Source organism: Rattus norvegicus, chromosome 5 (genome assembly GCF_036323735.1).
Source record: "Rattus norvegicus strain BN/NHsdMcwi chromosome 5, GRCr8, whole genome shotgun sequence".
In the NCBI taxonomy this organism is placed as follows: Eukaryota; Metazoa; Chordata; class Mammalia; order Rodentia; family Muridae; genus Rattus; species Rattus norvegicus.
In genome coordinates this window covers 63,070,030-63,088,567 of record NC_086023.1, presented here as the reverse complement: position 1 = coordinate 63,088,567, position 18,538 = coordinate 63,070,030, and the positions used below count along the sequence as shown (strand labels likewise).

Here is an 18,538-nt window from a genome sequence, read left to right as displayed (position 1 = left end):
TTTGGAAGTCTGTAGGAGAAGGCAGGACTAGAGACAGACATACACCACTGATCCCTATCTCAGTTATAAACAGTAACTTACTTTTTTGTACCATTAGGAACTCTATTTTAAAAAACTCTCAAGTAAAAAAAAGCAAGTCATGGAGAAGAACGGGAATAACCGGAAGCTTCGGGTTTGCGTTGCCACCTGCAACCGAGCCGATTACTCCAAACTGGCCCCCATCATGTTCGGCATTAAGACGGAGCCTGCGTTCTTCGAGCTCGACGTGGTGGTGCTGGGCTCTCACCTGATCGACGACTACGGGTGAGCTGAGTGCTTCCTTGATCTTCTGCCTCCCGTGTGCCCTGGGGAGCTTGGGTTCTGTAGGCTGTGAACCCTCTGTCACGCCCCATTTCTTCCCTAGTCTCCCCGTACCTTGGAGAACTTGGGGAGCATATCGGAGTCGGCTTCTTCAGTTATAAAATAGGGTGAAGCCAAAAAGGTAGTGGAGCCTGCCACAGGGATGCTGTTTAGTAACAGATGCTAGATAACCGAAGGCTGAAAACATCGCTGTTTGTTACTCACTCAGAAGCACCGAGTGCATGCCTATGTGCGTGTACCTGTGTGTGCGTGTGTTTGCGTGTGCCTGTGTGTGTGCTCGTATGTGTGCGTGTGCATGTGCCTGGCCTGTGCGCGAGGGTGCACGCGTGTGTGCGTGCGTGCGTGTGCGTGCGCATGCACATTCATGTGTGCATATGTGTGTGCGCGTGTGCGAATGCATGTGTGTGTGTGTGTGTGTGTGTGTGTGTGTGTATTTGGTGTTGGGGTTTGAGCCCAGAGCTTCAAGCATGCTAAACACGTGCTTTACCACTGAGCACCGTTTATCCCACCCCATTGTGTCTTGTGAGTTCCGAGGGCAATTCTTAAAGTAGTTTACCGAACTGAGTGTATTGGTGCACATCTATAATCCTACCACTTGGGAGGCAGAGGCAGGAGGATTGCTTTGAGTTTGAGGCCTGCCTAGACTACACAGTGAGTTTAAGTCTAGTAACGGCTGCACAGACCCTGTCTCCAAACAAACGACAACAGAAACCAGCTCTGGTTTATAAGGTAGTATAAATGAAACGAGATATACAAAAATCTAACTTATTTTGAGGCAAATAAAAATGTCCTGTCACCAAGATCGTTATTACGATTACGTGTGTGACATTAAGGTTTGCACTGTATGCAGGGTCTATTTGAAAACTTCAGGGTAGGTAATTTGAGAGAGCCCTGGGTGGATAAACCAGAAAGGAGCTTGGCTTTGCCCTCAGCATATATCTAGTGCCCCCTTGTGGTGTGAAAATGTCCATGCAGCCTCCAAAGACTGCTGGAGCAACAGGACCTTAGACACTAATGCACATGGAGAACAAGAAGAGTTCCACTGTGTCCAAGTCTCCCCGCGGCAGCTTGCTGTAAGAAGACAGATAAGGAGCAGAGAGCAAGCTTATGGGAGCTCCCACAGATGTGTTTCTTTTTAAGTTGAAATGAATTCTGGCATTCTAAGACACTTGCTTGGTAGGACATAGTTTGAGGTGGGGGTGAAAGTCTCAGTAGGTTTTGAGTGACAGAGCTTGGGCAGGAAGACGGGAGGCTCTCCGGGAAGTGGAACAGCCAGCACCTGAGGTAGAAAGGTAATATTTGCCGGAGAGACCATGCTGGCTCCCAAGACTTGGACTTAACTGCCTTCTGCCTTGGGTTCCCAAATAGGTGGGGCCTGGGTACACATTACTATGCCTGACCTGTATAAGTTACTTTCACAAGACATAGAACAGTGTGGGCTGGCGAGATGGCTCCTCAAAAGCCTGATGACCTGAGTTCAATTTCTGGAGCCTACACAGAGTGCAAGGGGACAGTTCCTAAAAGCTGTCCTCTGTGTACCTCAGCGCACGAGTGTGCACAGACACACCGACACACACACACACACACACACACACACACACAGTGCATGTACCCACTCACATGATAACATCTTTAAAATGACAATAAATCAGCTGAAAAAGTAAGCTGATTTCTGTCCCGACTTGCACAGTCACAGTTTTATGTTGGTTCAATTTAAGGAGACTTTAACTTTATTATAATTAATCTGAAGGAATGGGAATTCAGTAGAAACTATGCTTCAGATTTTGAATTTGGATTTTTCCTGGGCTAGAAGTCTGTAGTAAGAACTCAGGGTGCGACCATTCTGCTAGGTGGTGTTTGTAAGCCTGGCTGTTTGGTAGAACGGGTGCGCACTGCAGTTTCTCTCTCTCTGCTGTGGTTTTGTTTGTGCTGAGACACTCTTATGTAGCATGGCTGGCTTAAAACTTGTGTGACCCAGGCTAGTCTGAGCTCGCAGCAGGCCTCCTGCCTCGGATTCCCAAATGTTGCCATAGCAGGCAGGCCTGTGCTTCCAAGAGTGCCCGAATGCAGTTTCAGTTTGTGACATTTTGATTTACAGTGAAATTATTATAAGGACTCGCCCTCAGGATTGCTTTCAGCTGGCATTCGCGCGCACTCTCTAAGACTTGAATGGGGGAGCTGGCAGTTAAGAGCGCTTGCTGCTCTTGGAGAGAACCCAGATGCATTCCCGCTCCCACATGGCAGCTCACAGCCATCCGTAACTCCAGTTCCAGGGATCTGACTCCTCCCTCTGAACTCTACTGGCACCAGGCACACACGTGTGCACAGACTCGGGCAGAATACTCACACAGGTGAAATAAAATAAGCAAATCACGTTCACAGTTGACTGTGACTGTGAGCAGCCTGCGTGCAAATGCGTCTGTCCTTTCAGCAGGTGGCTAGTCCGCTCGGGGCTGCGCACGGGGCTCCGCTCGGGGGCTGCGCACCGGGGCTGCGCACGGGGGCTCCGCACGGCGGCGGCAGCGAACGAAGACCCTGCCAACATGGAACCTAGCGCTAGCGGGGAAACTGATCTCTGGATAAGTCATAAACATATGTAATAATTGCGGAGACTACCGTGATACTTTTATGTATCATTCTCTTCCATCATAAGGAATAAATTTACAGTCTGTAGTCTTACTAGGGGGCATTGGGAATAAATGTTCAACTCAAATTATAAAATAGCTTTGCAGAAAAACTAGTGCAGTTTCTAGGAGTGTCCGAGCAGTTTATGGGGGTATTTCTCCCAGTTTCCCCTTACAAGCTCTGTAAAAGGGTTTTTAAATACCTAATGACTACAGTGGTGCAGGCCCGCTTAGACATCTTAGTGAGGCCTTATCTCAAAGTAAAATAAAACTAGGGACTTAGGCTATAGTGTGGTACTTAGCATGTGGGAGGCCCTAGACTTGGTCCCTGGTAACACACACACACACACACACACACACACACCACACACACACACACACCACACACACACACACACACACACACACACACACACACACACACGGGGATAGGGTGGGTGGGGTACATGAGAAACAATTGCTCATTCAGTCATAGAAAGGCAACTAGAAGTGTTTGACCATTGGAAACTAAACATGTACTTCTCAAAGTAGCCTGAGTCAGCACATTACAGAGACGCACACACCCATGCTTATTACAGCCAATTCACAACAGCCAAGTTACGGAGCCAGCCTAGCCTGGTGCTGGCCACTGGGGCGATCGCTGAAGGAAATGTGGTTATGTTGTGAGAGTTATGTTAAATAAAATCAGCCAGGTTTGGAGAGACAGACCGCCTGTTTGCTTTCTCATGTAGAACACAGATTTGAAGTAATATATAAGCATGCATATGTTATATGCACAGATATGAGAGTAGGCAGTGGACTGAGGGAAGGAACAGGAGAGGGCCAGAGACTGGTACTATGGGATGGGGAAGCAGAAGGAACTACGACGAAGGGGTGGAGGGTGGGGGAGAAAGGGCCGTAGGAGAGTCTGTAAGAAGACAATATAATGATACTATGTATAAAGTGTCATGGTGACCCCGTTACTTTCTTGCATCCTAACTGAAGAAATCATTTTAAAAATTAAAAGAAATGTATATTATAGTGCCCTGCCAGGCATCCTGGTGCCCTGCCTTTTATTTTATATATTTATTTTTTATTTAAAAAAAAAACCGGGGTTGGGGATTTAGCTCAGTGGTAGAGCGCTTGTCTAGGAAGCACAAGGCCCTGGGTTCAGTCCCCAGCTCCGAAAAAAAGAACCAAAAAAAAAAAAAAAAAAAAAAAAAAACCAAACAACTGTGTTTGGAAACTTTTTTCCCCCATTAAAGTGACAATTGTGGGGTTGGGGATTTGGCTCAGTGGTAGAGCGCTTGCTTAGCAAGCGCAAGGCCCTGGGTTCAGTCCCCAGCTCCGAAAAAAATAATAGGAAAAAAAAAAGTGACAATTGCTTCTTGAAAAGAAAATAGATGAGTGATAAAAAGGAAAAGATCTGACCATCATTAAAAGTCCAATTTCTTTCTGCCCCCCAAAAGAAAATGTCTCCCCCTAGTACTGTCTGGGCATGGGGTGGGGGGACAGCTGCGCTCCCCAGGGAAGGCGTTGCCACTGATTCTATGTAACAGTGTGGATCCTACACTGCACTTACCGCCTTTGCTCTCTATTTGCAATGTAATTACTTGTTTTAGCAAGAACGATGTAAGCAAGTCTCACTTCAGGGTTAGCATTGTTGCTGTCTTATGTGAGAACACGGGGTCACTTCTTGTTGCTCCTGTTTAGAAACACATACCGCATGATTGAGCAGGACGACTTTGACATCAACACCAGGCTACACACGATTGTTAGAGGGGAAGACGAAGCAGCCATGGTAGAGTCAGTGGGCCTAGCGCTAGTGAAGCTACCGGATGTCCTCAACCGCCTGAAGCCTGACATCATGATTGTTCACGGAGACCGATTTGACGCCCTCGCTCTGGCTACATCTGCTGCCCTGATGAACATCCGCATCCTTCACATTGAAGGAGGAGAGGTCAGTGGGACTATTGATGACTCTATCAGACACGCCATAACAAAACTGGCTCACTACCACGTGTGCTGCACCAGGAGTGCAGAGCAACACCTGATCTCCATGTGTGAGGACCACGACCGCATCCTTTTGGCCGGCTGCCCTTCCTATGACAAACTGCTCTCAGCCAAGAATAAAGACTATATGAGCATCATTCGGATGTGGCTAGGTATGTATGCCAAACTTTTTGGGCCAATGGTTGTTTTGCCACAAAGCATTGAGTGAATTTCAGTCTTTTTGGAAACACATGGACACAATGTTCCATTAGCGACCAGAGAACTAAGGTTTTTACTTCATAGTTCTTGCTTTCTGTCATCTCTTTACCTCCAAGATTATCTATAAAATAGACATGCCTGATTGATTTTTAAATGTTTTTACATGGAGTAGTTTTATTCCATTAAGTATTTTAAATACTTTAGTGTATTTATTAATTATATTTCATAATTCAGTGAATGGTATTCATCTGGAATACCATAAGGATAGTTCTTTAACAGTTTTAATATATGTTGATAAATAAGCAAAAATATTTTTAAAAAATTAATTTCATTATTGTGTGCATTTACACTTGTGTATATATTTAAATCTTGATGTGCATTATGTACAGAGGTCTAAGGATGACCCTTAGTCAGTATGTCCTTCTATGGTATGATCTAGGGATTACTTAGGTCAAGACTTGAGCATTTTAACCTAATGGCCTCCCATTGTTTTTGTTTTGTTTTTCTTTCCTTCTTTATTATTTATTTTATTTATATGACTACATTGTAACTGTAACACACCAGAACAGGGCATCAGATCCCATTACAGATGGTTGTGAGCCACCATGTGGTTGCTGGGATTTGAACTCAGGACCTCTGGAAGAGCAGTCAGTGCTCTTAACCACTGAGCCATCTCTCCAGCCTCCCCCTCCAACACCTTTTTTCCTTTTTTTTCTTTTTCTTCCTTTTTTCTTTTTTCTATTTTTTAGACAGTATCTAGTGTAGTCTGGCCTTGAACTTGTTATATAGCTCAGGATAACCTTGAACTCCTGATCCTCCTGATCTCCCTCCTATGCTACCACACCTGTTGACAGTCACAGTTCCTACTTTGTCAACAAATGGGGAAAAGGACAAGGAGATGGCTCATGGGGTCAGATGTTTGGCAAACAAGCATGAGGACCTGAGGTGACGCCTAGGAATTCACTATAAAGAGCCAGCTGTGGTGGTGAGGCCTTGTCCCAGCTTGGGGGGTAGGTAGAGAGCAGAGGGCCAGCCAGTCCAGCGTCACTGGACTCTAGCTTTGATAAGCGAGGCTGCGGCTGCTGGTCGCCACTGGCTGGGCGACAAGCCCCAGAGCTTCTGTCTTCCCTCATGCCTGCGCTGGGGTTCTGGGCAGACGCTCCCATACCTGCTTTTTTAGTTTTGGGTTTGGGGGGTTTGGTTGTTTTTGAGACAGGGTTTATTCTGAGGGCCTGCCTGTCCTGGAATTTGCTATGTAGACTAGGCTAGCTTTGAACTCACAGAGCTCCTCCTTCCCCTGATTCCTTTCCAAGTCCTACATAAAAGGTGTGAGCTACTGCCTGACTCAAACCTGGTTTTTGTTTGCTTTCTGTTTTGTTTGTTTTTAAATGTGGGTTCTAGGGCTCTGAACCCTGGCCCTCATGCTCACACACCAAGCACTTTAAGGGGCACTGGTATTGTTAAACAGTAGCAGGTGAAGTATTAGATTTTGTGATCTTCATAAATAAGCCTTCAAGTCTTACTCTGCTAACAAAATTACCTTTTGTTAACAGAGTAAGGAAAACCAGATCACAAACAGAAATATGAGTGAACCAACTTAATAGTAAGAACACTGCGGGACGGTGGAAACACACACCTTTAATAGCAGCGCATGGTCTCTGAGTTTGAGGCCAGCCTGGTCTACGGAGCAAGTTCCAGGACAGCCAGGGCTACACAGAGAAAATGAAACAAGGCAGGAAACTAAATCTACAGTGAAAATACTATGTTGGCGATGAGGAATAATTATTTAGTACTTTTTATGAAAAGCAGATCTGTTGAATAATGAAATTAAAGAACAGAAATTGGTAATTGCATAATCAAAGAAATAAAAGTGTTACTTTTATCTATTTTTTAAATGTATTTTGTGTGTGTCTATGTGCGTGTGTGTGCCGCAGTACCCTGGGAGGTCAGGACACTGTGTGGGAGTCAGTTCTCTCACCTTGTGGGCCCTGACCTACAGCTCCAGTTGTCAGCAGAAGCACATTTATCTCTGGAGCCTCTTGGTGGGCCCAGATTAGCTGTTTTAGTTCAGACATGTTAAAACAGGAACGCCATTGGGCTTTCTCACAGGTAAGCTCATCCACTTCTTCCATGCCTTGTCTTTGGGTCGGTGTGCTGCTGTCAAGGATGTCGTGTCTCTTCTCCCCACCTCACGGGTCTGAGTAAATGCTCCTGCCCTCTGCTCTGGTCATACTGTCAGCTTTCTCTCTATTATGGAAATGCGTCACTGAAAACCTCTAATGAATAGAAAGTGACCATTAGAAAGCAAGAGTTGAGGACCAGTGAGAGAACTCAGCGGCAAATGCTGTTGCCTCCTTACAGTGCTGTCCTGACAACCCACTTAAAGGTGGGAAGAAAACGGATTCCACAGAATTGACCTCTGACCCCCCCACCCGCACATCGTGCCTGAAAAAGAATACTAATTTTTTTAAATGAAAAAACAGTGCATTAAGACTGTAATTCAAATTTAAAGCCTATTTGACCATTTATACTTCATTCTAGAAACAGCAAAACCTGGATATTTAGTTTTTATATTTATTTCTTTATTTTCAGACAGAGCTTAGCTCTATAGCTCTGGCTATCCTTGTACTCATTGCATAGCCCAGGCTAGTTTTGAACTTGTGGCATTCCTACCTCATCTTCACATGTACTGCAGGGCTTACAAGTGTGCACACAACACCCAGCTTCTTGTTTTGTTTTTTAAGCCAGTGAAAAAGGAAAACACAAGACAGTGAGCAGAACTGTCTATCTGGCAACAATGGATTTCGTACAAATAATACACTTTGCTTCTCCACTAACAGCTTCTTCTTTTTTTTTTTTTTTTTTGGTTCTTTTTTTTGGAGCTGGGGACCGAACCCAGGGCCTTGCGCTTCCTAGGTAAGCGCTCTACCACTGAGCTAAATCCCCAGCCCCCTACTAACAGCTTCTTATGTTATCACTGCGCTTACAGGAAAATAAATTGTGCAGGTCACTTACAACATGCAACTTTATTACCTGAACATTAATATGATCCCAATGAAATATTAGCAAGATCGAAAGGATACATTAAGCTCGTAATAGTGAGAGATACCACATAGTTAACATCAGACTTCACTGCTGGGAATAGACAGTTTTGGCTCAATGCCTTGAGCTTTCTTTCTCAGAAGAAAGAGGATTTTCTTTGAAAGGGGAACATGTTTGAAAATGTGTTCCAGGCCAGTCACCACTACACGGTGAGACTCTGCCTCAAAGACAAACAAACAAACAAACAAACAAACAAACAAACAAACAGGTATAGTGGCACATGCCTGTAATCCTAGCTCTGGGGAGGAAATCAAGAGTTCAAGGTTCTCTTTGGCTATACTGAGTGCAAAGCTAGCCTGGAACACGGGACACCCTGTGCCAAAACGAAACACAGTCGAGGGTGGTGAGATGGCTCAGCTGGTAAGACACGTGACCCAAGCCTGAGTTTGGTTTCTGAGACCTATATAATGGAAGGAGACTGACTGAAAGTCCTCCTGTGTGTGCCATAGCATGCGCAGGACCCCTCACTAGTAATAATAATAAACAGAGTTTTATAAAATTACACTCAAAGTAGAAGGTCCATGGGAAGTGGAAATCACTCATGGAAAGAACTGCTAGAGTTCCCCTGAGTCGTCTGCTTACCCATGCACTGTACGGGACGCTCCTTTGCATGGGACTATAGAAGTCCTTAGCATCCCAACCCTCAGGGCTAGTGTAGCTGGATACTTGATTGGTGAACCCTGACTTTAATTCCCAGACTCCTGGGGTGAGGGGTCCCTCTCCTTTTCAAAGAAAACCCTCTGAGAAGAGATCAGAACTTGCTCTCTATAAGGTAAGGGGAAAGATGAGGGGTGGAGAGACTCTGAGAGGAGCTGGTATCCTTGGAGCATATTGTCTGCATAGACGTTGGTGGTGTAGATACACTGTGAGGATGAGGGTGGGTACCTCCACTGCCATGGTGAAGCCGGAGAGCATCCCTCTGTTTACCTGTCAGGAAGGAGCTTATTCACATTACAGCACCACGGGTGGCAGCTGTGAGTCGGGAGAACGATACATAGTATCGTCCTGTCGATTATGGTACCAGTACTGAGGTTACCTGGTAACCTACAGGCTTGTCCTTTAGACTTCTGCTAACACAATGAGAGAGGCTGGCTCCCTCTTCACCTTTGAAAATGCGTTCCAGGCCAGCCACACTACATCATGAGACTCTACCTCAAAAACAAACACCACCGGTACCAACAAGAGTCTTAACTAATGAAGCTCTGTGGTTCCCTTTCTTTAAACAGGTGATGATGTAAAATGTAAAGATTACATTGTTGCCCTGCAACACCCGGTGACCACCGACATTAAGCATTCCATAAAGATGTTCGAACTGACACTGGATGCTCTTATCTCATTTAACAAGAGGACCCTAGTTCTGTTTCCAAATATCGATGCAGGTAATGGAACTTGAAGATGAGATTACACTGTGAACCTTCTCAAACTTTGACATTTGTCACCTCTTTTCTTGCCCATCTTATTAAAGGCTCTTCTGAAGTGCATCCTGGTCAAAGGTTACCTAGCTTGCTGTAGATCAAGAGGTTGTGATGTTTCTGTCAAGTCCAGTAGAGACCACAGGCAGTAAATACTTTTTAGAGGATCTTGCCAATGTGCAGTTTGCTCCCGTGTTCAGTCTTTTCCCTTCAGTGTGCACTGAGAAGAAACTCTAAGGCCTGTGAGACATAAACCTTAGACCTCATGGTGAAGAGTGTCTCCAGCAAGTGCTGATGCCACTGGCCTCAGTAAGATAGCCTTTATTATTAATTGTTTTCTTTCCTATTTATGCTAGCTATGCCTCAAAGTATAATCTGGAGCTTAGGGAGTTTGGATCTGGAGTCCCCAACCTGTCATTCCTTGAGCCTGCTGTGGATGGTCACCTGAGAGCCGTGACCTTTAGTGCTAATCAAGACCGTAGGCAAGTTGATGGGGATCTGAGATGTAAGACAGAGGTTGAGTCAGGGTCTGACACTAAGGGACTTTCAAATATTGGTGTGGACATTACTCACTGTAGGACTCTTCGGGTTCCTTTCGTAACAGAAGTGGGACCTTTTCTTTGAAATGCTAAGATATTACCATCCACTCCAGAAGAATCTTTTCTGTTAGAAGAAACAAGACTCTGAAGCCAGGTTTTGATCAGGCAATATAAAATATTTCAAAAACCTTTAAGGTTCTTTTTAGATCCTGTAAGTCCTGTATCAGTAATTATAATTTATCTGTTCAGCTCCAAATGATGTGTTGTTTGTAGTAACTTTCCTGAATGTGTACACTTTAGAATTAGAGAGTTTTCTTCTGTTCAAAATAAAATGGCCCCTGAGATGCAGTGGCTGTGTCTCTGCAGTCACAGCCACGCAGATGCTTAGGGGAAGGATCCCTTGGAACACTGACTCAAAGAAAAAAGCATTTCAATTTAAAGGAAAATTACTTGAGTCAGGTCCCCACATGTGCCTCCACTGTCTGTGAGCAGCCAGAACCTTGTCATCTTAGAGCCCAAGTGCCTGCAATTTGCCTATGGTGGGCTATAGGGAAGAACTAGATTAGTGCACATGGCTTAGACTTGAAACCGAAGTGGAGCCTTGGGATAGCAGGACCTTCCAGAGTGCCAAGCTCTCCCATAATTGTAGGTGAGGGTTGGCATGTAAGAAAAGTGGCCTGTCATCTTGCGGGGTGTTGGACCCTGAGCCCATTTACCTATCTTGTCACATAGAGAAAGTTTAAAAGAAAAAGAAGGGATACATACATAGCTTCTGGTGGGTTGATGGCCCCTACCCATTGGTGAGCATTGTGTGCCTTCCAGTCAGATGACCAGTACGCATGTACACACATGTGGGCACACGCACACAATTGTAGAAAAAGAAAAAGACAAGGGAGTGATCATGAAGTATTGTTTTTGTTTTGTTTTTTTCTCATAGCTTTAAATTGTTTTAAAGTGGTGCCATTTAAAATAAAATGGCAGCTGTGGCATTGGACCCTGGCCATGTTGCCTTGAGTTTAGTTCACAAAGGTGAGAGTTTGTGAAAATGTGAGCAGAGTTAGGCAAAGCAGCTCTATCCGGCTTCTGAGTGGAGCCTATGACCTTCCTGCTTAGAAACTGCTGGCTTGTTTTAGCCTCTTAACTAAGGGGAAAGTTTATATGGAGGTCTTGCTAAAATATATCTACTTGCTAAGTTCTAATTGAAACCCCCAGCTGCTGTGTATCAGCTCCTGGATGAGGTGCAGATAGCCGCTCACGAAAACCCCAGCGCAAAACAGCGAAAGATGAGTGGTCACGTGACTTTCCCTAGCAACTGGGTGAGGATCAGGGCTGCACTCACCACTAAGCAGTAATGTCTCTGTCTCTTTGATTAAGCAGTCGTGTTTCATCATGCGGTGTGATCACTCTCACAGGCAGCAAGGAGATGGTTCGAGTGATGCGGAAGAAGGGCATCGAGCATCACCCCAATTTCCGCGCAGTCAAGCACGTCCCGTTTGACCAGTTCATTCAGCTGGTCGCCCACGCTGGCTGCATGATTGGGAATAGCAGCTGTGGAGTGCGTGAGGTTGGCGCCTTTGGAACCCCTGTGATCAACCTGGGCACGCGGCAGATAGGAAGAGAAACGGGTGGGTACCTGCCTTTGCCTGGATCTCAGCTGACCAGCTCTGCTCTGTGTGTGATGGGTTGGCACTGGCCACATTCTTTATGTTTACCCTTTTTTTTGAGAACGTCATACATAAACAGTGTATTTACATTCACATCACGTCTACTCCTCCTCGCTCTCCAGCTCCTCCTGTTTCCCCCCAACTCCTTCTCAGATGCATGACTTCTGATTTATTACTTTACACGCGTGTGTGTGCATGGGCGCGCACACACACACACACCTACTGAATCCGTACCTGTTGCTTGTTTGTACGTGTGTTTAGGGTGGACCATTTGGGCTAACCTGTAGGGGAGCTGCTTACCCCCTCTCACTAAGCACTGATGGCCTATAAGTCTTCCATTCAGGGTGAGGCCTTGTGAAATTCCTCCTCCACAAGGTAGTGTCAGCTGGTGTTGTTCTGGCCTTGTTTAGGCAGCCATATTCTTGAGATTTAGTGGGTGTGACTTCCTTGTCAAGTCTAGAAGACACTGTTTCAAAGTAGGTGTCCTGGTCATCTGCATCTTAAAATTTCTGTGATTTCCCTGAGCCTTACGTGTAGGGTTGTTTCATAGATGTCCTAGTTGAGGTTGGCCACCCCAGTCTCTTACTCCCTGCATGTTGACCAGGCATGATCAATCTCTGTAATCAATTAATGTGAAAAGAAGCTTCTTTAATGAGGGGTGAGATGCACGTTATCTGTATACGTATAACTGCTTAGAGTGTAGCAGAAGTTATATTGGTTTAGGAAAATGGCGGTAGTTAGTTCTCCGGTAGCTTCTGTGACCTCTCCAGCTACTGCTAGTTGACTAAGTTTACAGTACTAGCCCTGAAGCCATCCTGAAGTCCAGTTAAACAGCTGCTGGGATAACTTGCCAGCAGTCACCGTGGTTTGTGGGCTTCCCAGCCTGGTAGGACTGCTGACTGCCTTTCTCCCTCGCAGCCTGTATGCCACCTTCTGAGACCACGAGAGCCGGTCCTGAGGGAGGAGGCTCCTAGGTCAGGCCCAGCTCACTCCGAGTCCTGTGTCCCGTGTGCTGGTTCATCCAGGTCTTTGTGTTCCAGCTCTAGAACACGACCAGGGACAATGGCAATGGCCTGGACTGTTCAGGGGTTCTTTTGAACTGCTCCCCCCAAACCAACAATTCAAAGGGAGATTCCTTTTTTAAGGATTTATTTATTTATTTATTTAATGTGAATACACTGTCACTGTCTTCAGATACACCAGAAGAGGGCATCGGATCCCATTACAGATGGTTGTGAGCCACCATGTGGTTGCTGGGAATTGAACTCAGGACCTCTGGAAGAGCAGCCAGTGCTCTTAACTTGGTTTCCCATTCTTGGCACTGGGGTTTTTGTTAGATAGTCTGTGGTCCTTTCTGAGTAGGGGGCCAGGGGTAGACAACATTATAAATGCATCTTATAAAAGTATGCATTTTCCTGGTTTTTTCCCCAAACATCCTTGCTGTTATCTCTCCTCCTTCCCTCTCCCTCTGAATTAGTTTCCCCCAGACCCCCCAGCTACAGCATCCCCCGTTTTCCCTACCTCCCCCCACAGAACCTGTGTCATATTGTCCCCCGCCCCCATGAACCCTTTCTACGTTTCCGGCGTCTGTGGTTATTCCAGGATAACCACACAGATCTAAGGACTGGAGGCTGAGATCTGCAAATCAGAGAACACACAGCATTTATATTCTCCATATGGGTCACCTCATCGGTGTGTTTCCCAGTCTGTTTGCCTGCACACGTCATGATTTATCCAGTCATCAGCTGAAGGCTTGCAGGTTGTTTCTGTCTCCTACCTGTTGTGACTAGAGCGTCAGTGAGCAGGTGAGAGAAGCGAATCACTAGACATAGCCTGATAGCCATCGTAACACACGTGATCACCACTTTTATAGATCTAATAACATTTTTATTGCTTTGTAAAATCAATTAGAGCTAAACAGTTCACTTGTTTGTTTGTTTTTGTTTTTGGAGACAGGGTTCCTCTGTGTAGCCCTGACTGTCCTGGGCTTGCTTTGTAGAGCAGGCTGGTGTGCTCCACCATGCCTGGCCTGAGCTTAGCGGACCTCAAGTATGGTTCTTAGCCTGATTGAAAGGGACTCGGTGGCTGTCTGTGTGTGCCAGCCTGCTCTCTGAGCTGGCATGTGTGCTTTCAGTTGGTCCTTGGAGTGTGGTGACCCTGCATAATGAAAGTGTGTGTAGGGTTGTTAACCCCATGCTGACTGAGCTATGGGTGTAACCAGTGTTAGGTTCTAATGCTGTGTGCATGCAAATGTGTGTCTGTAGCTCATGGGAAAATGCATGTCGTTAATGGAGAGAGATCTGGACTAGAGCTACAGAGATGAACCCCAGCCCTGCCGCCCCAGCCCGGCCGCCCAGCCCTGCTGCCCTTCCTCCCGCTCCTTTCATCGCAGCCCTGTTTCTACCATCTTCACGTCATTCCCAGAACATTACTTTGCTTCCTGTTCCTTAGGGAAAATAGAAGTCCAAGAGGGAAATTCTTTCAGGTTTGTTTTTAAAAATGGGTTCTTTTTTTTTTTTTTTTTTTTTTCGGAGCTGGGGACCGAACCCAGGGCCTTGCGCTTCCTAGGTAAGCGCTCTACCACTGAGCTAAATCCCCAGCCCCTGTTTTTAAAAATGGAACAAACACTTACCACGTGCGAGGCTGTGGAATATGGCAGTGACAGACTAAGTAACTCAGGTCACAGGGTAGCTGGAAGTGCTTACCAGCGTGCCTCGAGCCGCCTTCAGTCCGGGCACCGAGGCGTGGTGGTGCACACCTGAAATCCTAGCTCTCGGGAGGTAGTGGCAGCAGGGTCAGAAGTTCAGGTAGCAAGCTGAGGCCGGCCATGCTCTGTGAGATTGTGCCCTGGAGCGGAAAGCGCAGGATCACTTAATGCCTTGTGGTGGGAGGAAAGCTTTAGAAACGAGGGAGTAAGAAGCCCAGATTACCTGGGAGAAAGTGTACTTTGGCTCTATTTCATCCAAGAAGAAAGAAAAAAACCCAGAAGAGAAGGAAAAGGCACCATTATGGTTTTCTGAATCAGAACTCAGAAAGATGGGCAGACCCAACAGAACTTCATGGTGATTTGTAGGGACTGCCAAGGGCCGACGTTCTTATATAATTGGCATTTTAGTGGTTCAAGGAAGATAAGTATGCAAACCCGAAAGGAAACTACTAGGATTTTTAGGTGCCATGTAGACTGCTAATGCAAGGTAGTGGGATGGGCTACATTAAAGGAACCCTTTAAACACATTAAAGTTGACACCTTAAGCTGCGATCAGCTTTATGGGGATCCGGCTGAAGCAGTGAACAGTCCATGTGAAGGAACCCTGGAGGTGGGTATGACAGTGTAGTCTCTGCACTTCCTGTCAGCGCACTTACATGTACGTGCCCCATCGGGCTCCCTTTCCTTCTAACCTGCTTTCAGTGGAGCCAGGGTCTCAGAGATGAATGTGTTTCCTGCTTATCTTCTGTTCAGCCTCTTTAAAAAAAAAAAATATTTTTATTTATATGAGTACACTGCGGCTGTCTTCAGCCACACCAGAAAAGTGTCTGCCCAGCCTCTTCCCTACGCTCAAAACCCCTCCGCCTCCCCCCTGTCTCTTCTGGGACCTTCCTGCCCATCAGTGAACCTTTCTCTTCCATGTGTGCTTAACTCCTTCGCTGCTTGAACATACTTAGGCTCTCCTATTTTGGGAAACAAAACCAAACCCTCCCTTGGCCCCTCGCTTCTCTCCAGTCACCTCTCTTCTACTCCCCTTAGCCAAGCCTGTTGAAAACCTGGCTATCCATGATGTTTATACTCTCTCACACTGTCAGAGATGTACAGAGAGAAAGTGCCTGCCTGACAGTGGGCTGGCCAGCCCTGACTGGCTACTGACTGACGGATGGACTGAGACTGCCTGACTGCCTGACTGCCTGACTGCCTGACTGCCTGACTACCTGACTGACTGACTGACTGACTGACTGACTGACTGACTGGCTGGCTGGCTGGCTGGCTGCCTGACTGCCTGACTGATTGACTGCCTGACTGCCTGCCTGCCTGACTGACTGACTGACTAGCAGACTGCCTGACTGCCTGACTGACTGACTGACTGACTGACTGACTGACTGACTGCCTGACTGCCTGACTGCCTGACTGCCTGACTGACTGACTGACTGACTGACTGACTGACTGACTGACTGACTGGCTGGCCTGGCTGGCTAGTTGAGAATGGACTTGGTAGATATCTAGGCAAACAGTTTGTTAGCATTAGATTAACTCATCCTAACTGGATGTGGTGGTGCATGTTATCTCAAGAGCCTGAGATAGGAAGGTCCTAAGTTTGAGGCCAACCTGTAGAGCAAGACGTCCAAAAACCAAACCAAAACCAAACCAAACCCCAACCCAAAACAACAAAAGAAGCCATATGTGGTGGCACACAGCTGTGATCTTGGCACATAGGGAGAAGCAGGAGAGAGCCACAAGTCAGAAGCCAGCCAGGTCTACATAGTAAGACATTGTCTGTAAAACCCAAACCAAACATTGATCTATCTGATCTCAGTAAATGAACAAAGCTGTGGTTTGTTTTCTTTGGGGATAAAGATCTTGTCTGCTGCAGGGGAATCGTACCAAGAGCATTTTACGATCTGCTGGGTTTAGGAGTGAACTGAACCCAGCACTGCTGTCTGTGTGAGCCCAGCACTGCTGTCTGTGTGAACCCAGTACACTGCTGTCTGTGTGAACCCAGTACACTGCTGTCTGTGTGAACCCAGTACACTGCTGTCTGTGTGAGCCCCGCACTGCTGTCTGTGTGAGCCCAGTACACTGCTGTCTGTGTGAACCCAGCACTGCTGTCTGTGTGAGCCCAGCACTGCTGTCTGTGTGAGCCCAGCACTGCTGTCTGTGTGAGCCCCGCACTGCTGTCTATGTGAACCCAGCACTGCTGTCTGTGTGAGCCCCACACTGCTGTCTGTGTGAGCCCAGTACACTGCTGTCTGTGTGAGCCCAGTACACTGCTGTCTGTGTGAGCACAGCACTGCTGTCTGTGTGAACCCAGCACTGCTGCTATTTGTCTTCCTCTGGACAGTCACCCTGCACATCATTCTAATGTCTCTGTTTTTATTTAGGGGAGAATGTTCTTCATGTCCGGGATGCTGACACCCAAGACAAAATATTACAAGCACTACACCTCCAGTTCGGTAAACAGTACCCTTGGTGAGTATAGAGCCTTTCATTTTGGAGTAATTAAACGGGAGCTACCTCAGGCACCAACTGAAGCTGTGGTCCATCACCATTTACCCGTCTTAACAGACTTTCCTTCTTCCGTTAGCACAGCCTAGCAGCTGGAAAGACATCGTCTGCCCAGTTCCAGTGGAGAACGTTTACAGTTTGCTATGCTAATTATAATAGTACTGCCCCTACAGTGGGTTTCACTGCAATAATTTGACTACATACTAGAAAATAATGTATCTGATTTTCCTTAAAACTTAATTTCCACTGCTCTCCCTTTTATTTCAATATGGTAATTTTTCAGAAATGTAAAGATTAAAACTTCTAAAATAGCAAAAACCCAAACCAAGACAGAAAGCCCCAAATTTAGATTCTAAATTACAGTGTTTTCCAAAGGCCCAGCCCTCTCTGTATTGAGCTCTGTGTCATTATGATTTGTAGAGCTGTTGTTGTTTTGTTTTTGTCTTTGTGTTTTGAGACAGGGTCTCTCTTTTATGCAGCCCTGACTGTCCTAGTGCTCACTATGTAAGCTAGGCTGGCCTCGAACTCAGAGAGATCCTTCAGCCTCTACCATCCAAGAGCTGCAATTAAAGTTGTATGTCACCGTGCCCAGCTCTAGTTTTTGTTTTAATTGACAGAAAATAAATTCATAGAATGACTTATCACGTGTATCACGCTTTAACACACACACACACACACACACACACACACACACACACACATACACACGTTGTGGGGATGTTGTTTTATTGTTTTGCAATGCAAGAGACTGAACTTGGGGTCTCTGCATGCCAGGGAAGTGCTCTACCACTGGGTAGTTCCCCAGCCAGAGAGGTTATTTTAAAAGAACAGATTGTTTCTCCCTGAAGACTCAGATTTCAGTGACCTCAGTGTCACCTGTCATGCGTGGCTAAACCATTTCCCTGAACTGACTTTGTTGAATATTGCAGCTCAAAGATATATGGGGATGGAAATGCTGTTCCAAGGATTTTAAAGTTTCTCAAATCCATCGACCTTCAAGAGCCACTACAGAAGAAATTCTGCTTCCCTCCCGTGAAGGAGAACATCTCTCAGGATATTGACCATATCCTCGAAACTCTGAGTGCCTTGGCTGTTGATCTCGGGGGGACGAATCTGAGAGTGGCGATAGTTAGCATGAAGGTAAACTCACGGCAAGCTTAGCTGTGCGCCTGGAATGAGTGGCTGACCTTCAGAGTGTGTGCGTGGGGGCCGGAGTAGGAAGCACACAGGAAGGAGTGGGCTATCTTTTACCCATGGGGCCATAGGTCCATTACAATGTGCATCTCGTGTCCACCGATGGTTAACATTTCAAGCTGGTGTGTAGCTAATGCCTATAATCCCTGGACTTAGGAAGCCACGGCAGCAGGGTTCCTGCAAGCTTGAGGGCAACCTGGGCCACAGTGTGAGATCTTGTCTCAAAAAACAAAACAGA

General features: G+C 46.2%; 1 protein-coding gene across 7 annotated transcripts in view; it reads left to right on the top strand.

Moving 5' to 3' along the window:
• The window catches only part of Gne (glucosamine (UDP-N-acetyl)-2-epimerase/N-acetylmannosamine kinase), a 40,368-nt gene that overhangs the window by 14,753 nt on the left and 7,077 nt on the right, over positions 1-18,538 (top strand). For all 7 annotated transcript variants that reach the window (XM_006238006.5, XM_006238008.3, XM_039109125.2 and 4 more), the window contains exons 2-7: positions 98-303; positions 4,677-5,128; positions 9,503-9,655; positions 11,640-11,852; positions 16,983-17,070; positions 18,036-18,246. In XM_006238006.5, the coding sequence (XP_006238068.1) occupies positions 98-303; positions 4,677-5,128; positions 9,503-9,655; positions 11,640-11,852; positions 16,983-17,070; positions 18,036-18,246 (1,323 nt within the window). The remainder of the gene's footprint in view (positions 1-97; positions 304-4,676; positions 5,129-9,502; positions 9,656-11,639; positions 11,853-16,982; positions 17,071-18,035; positions 18,247-18,538) is intronic.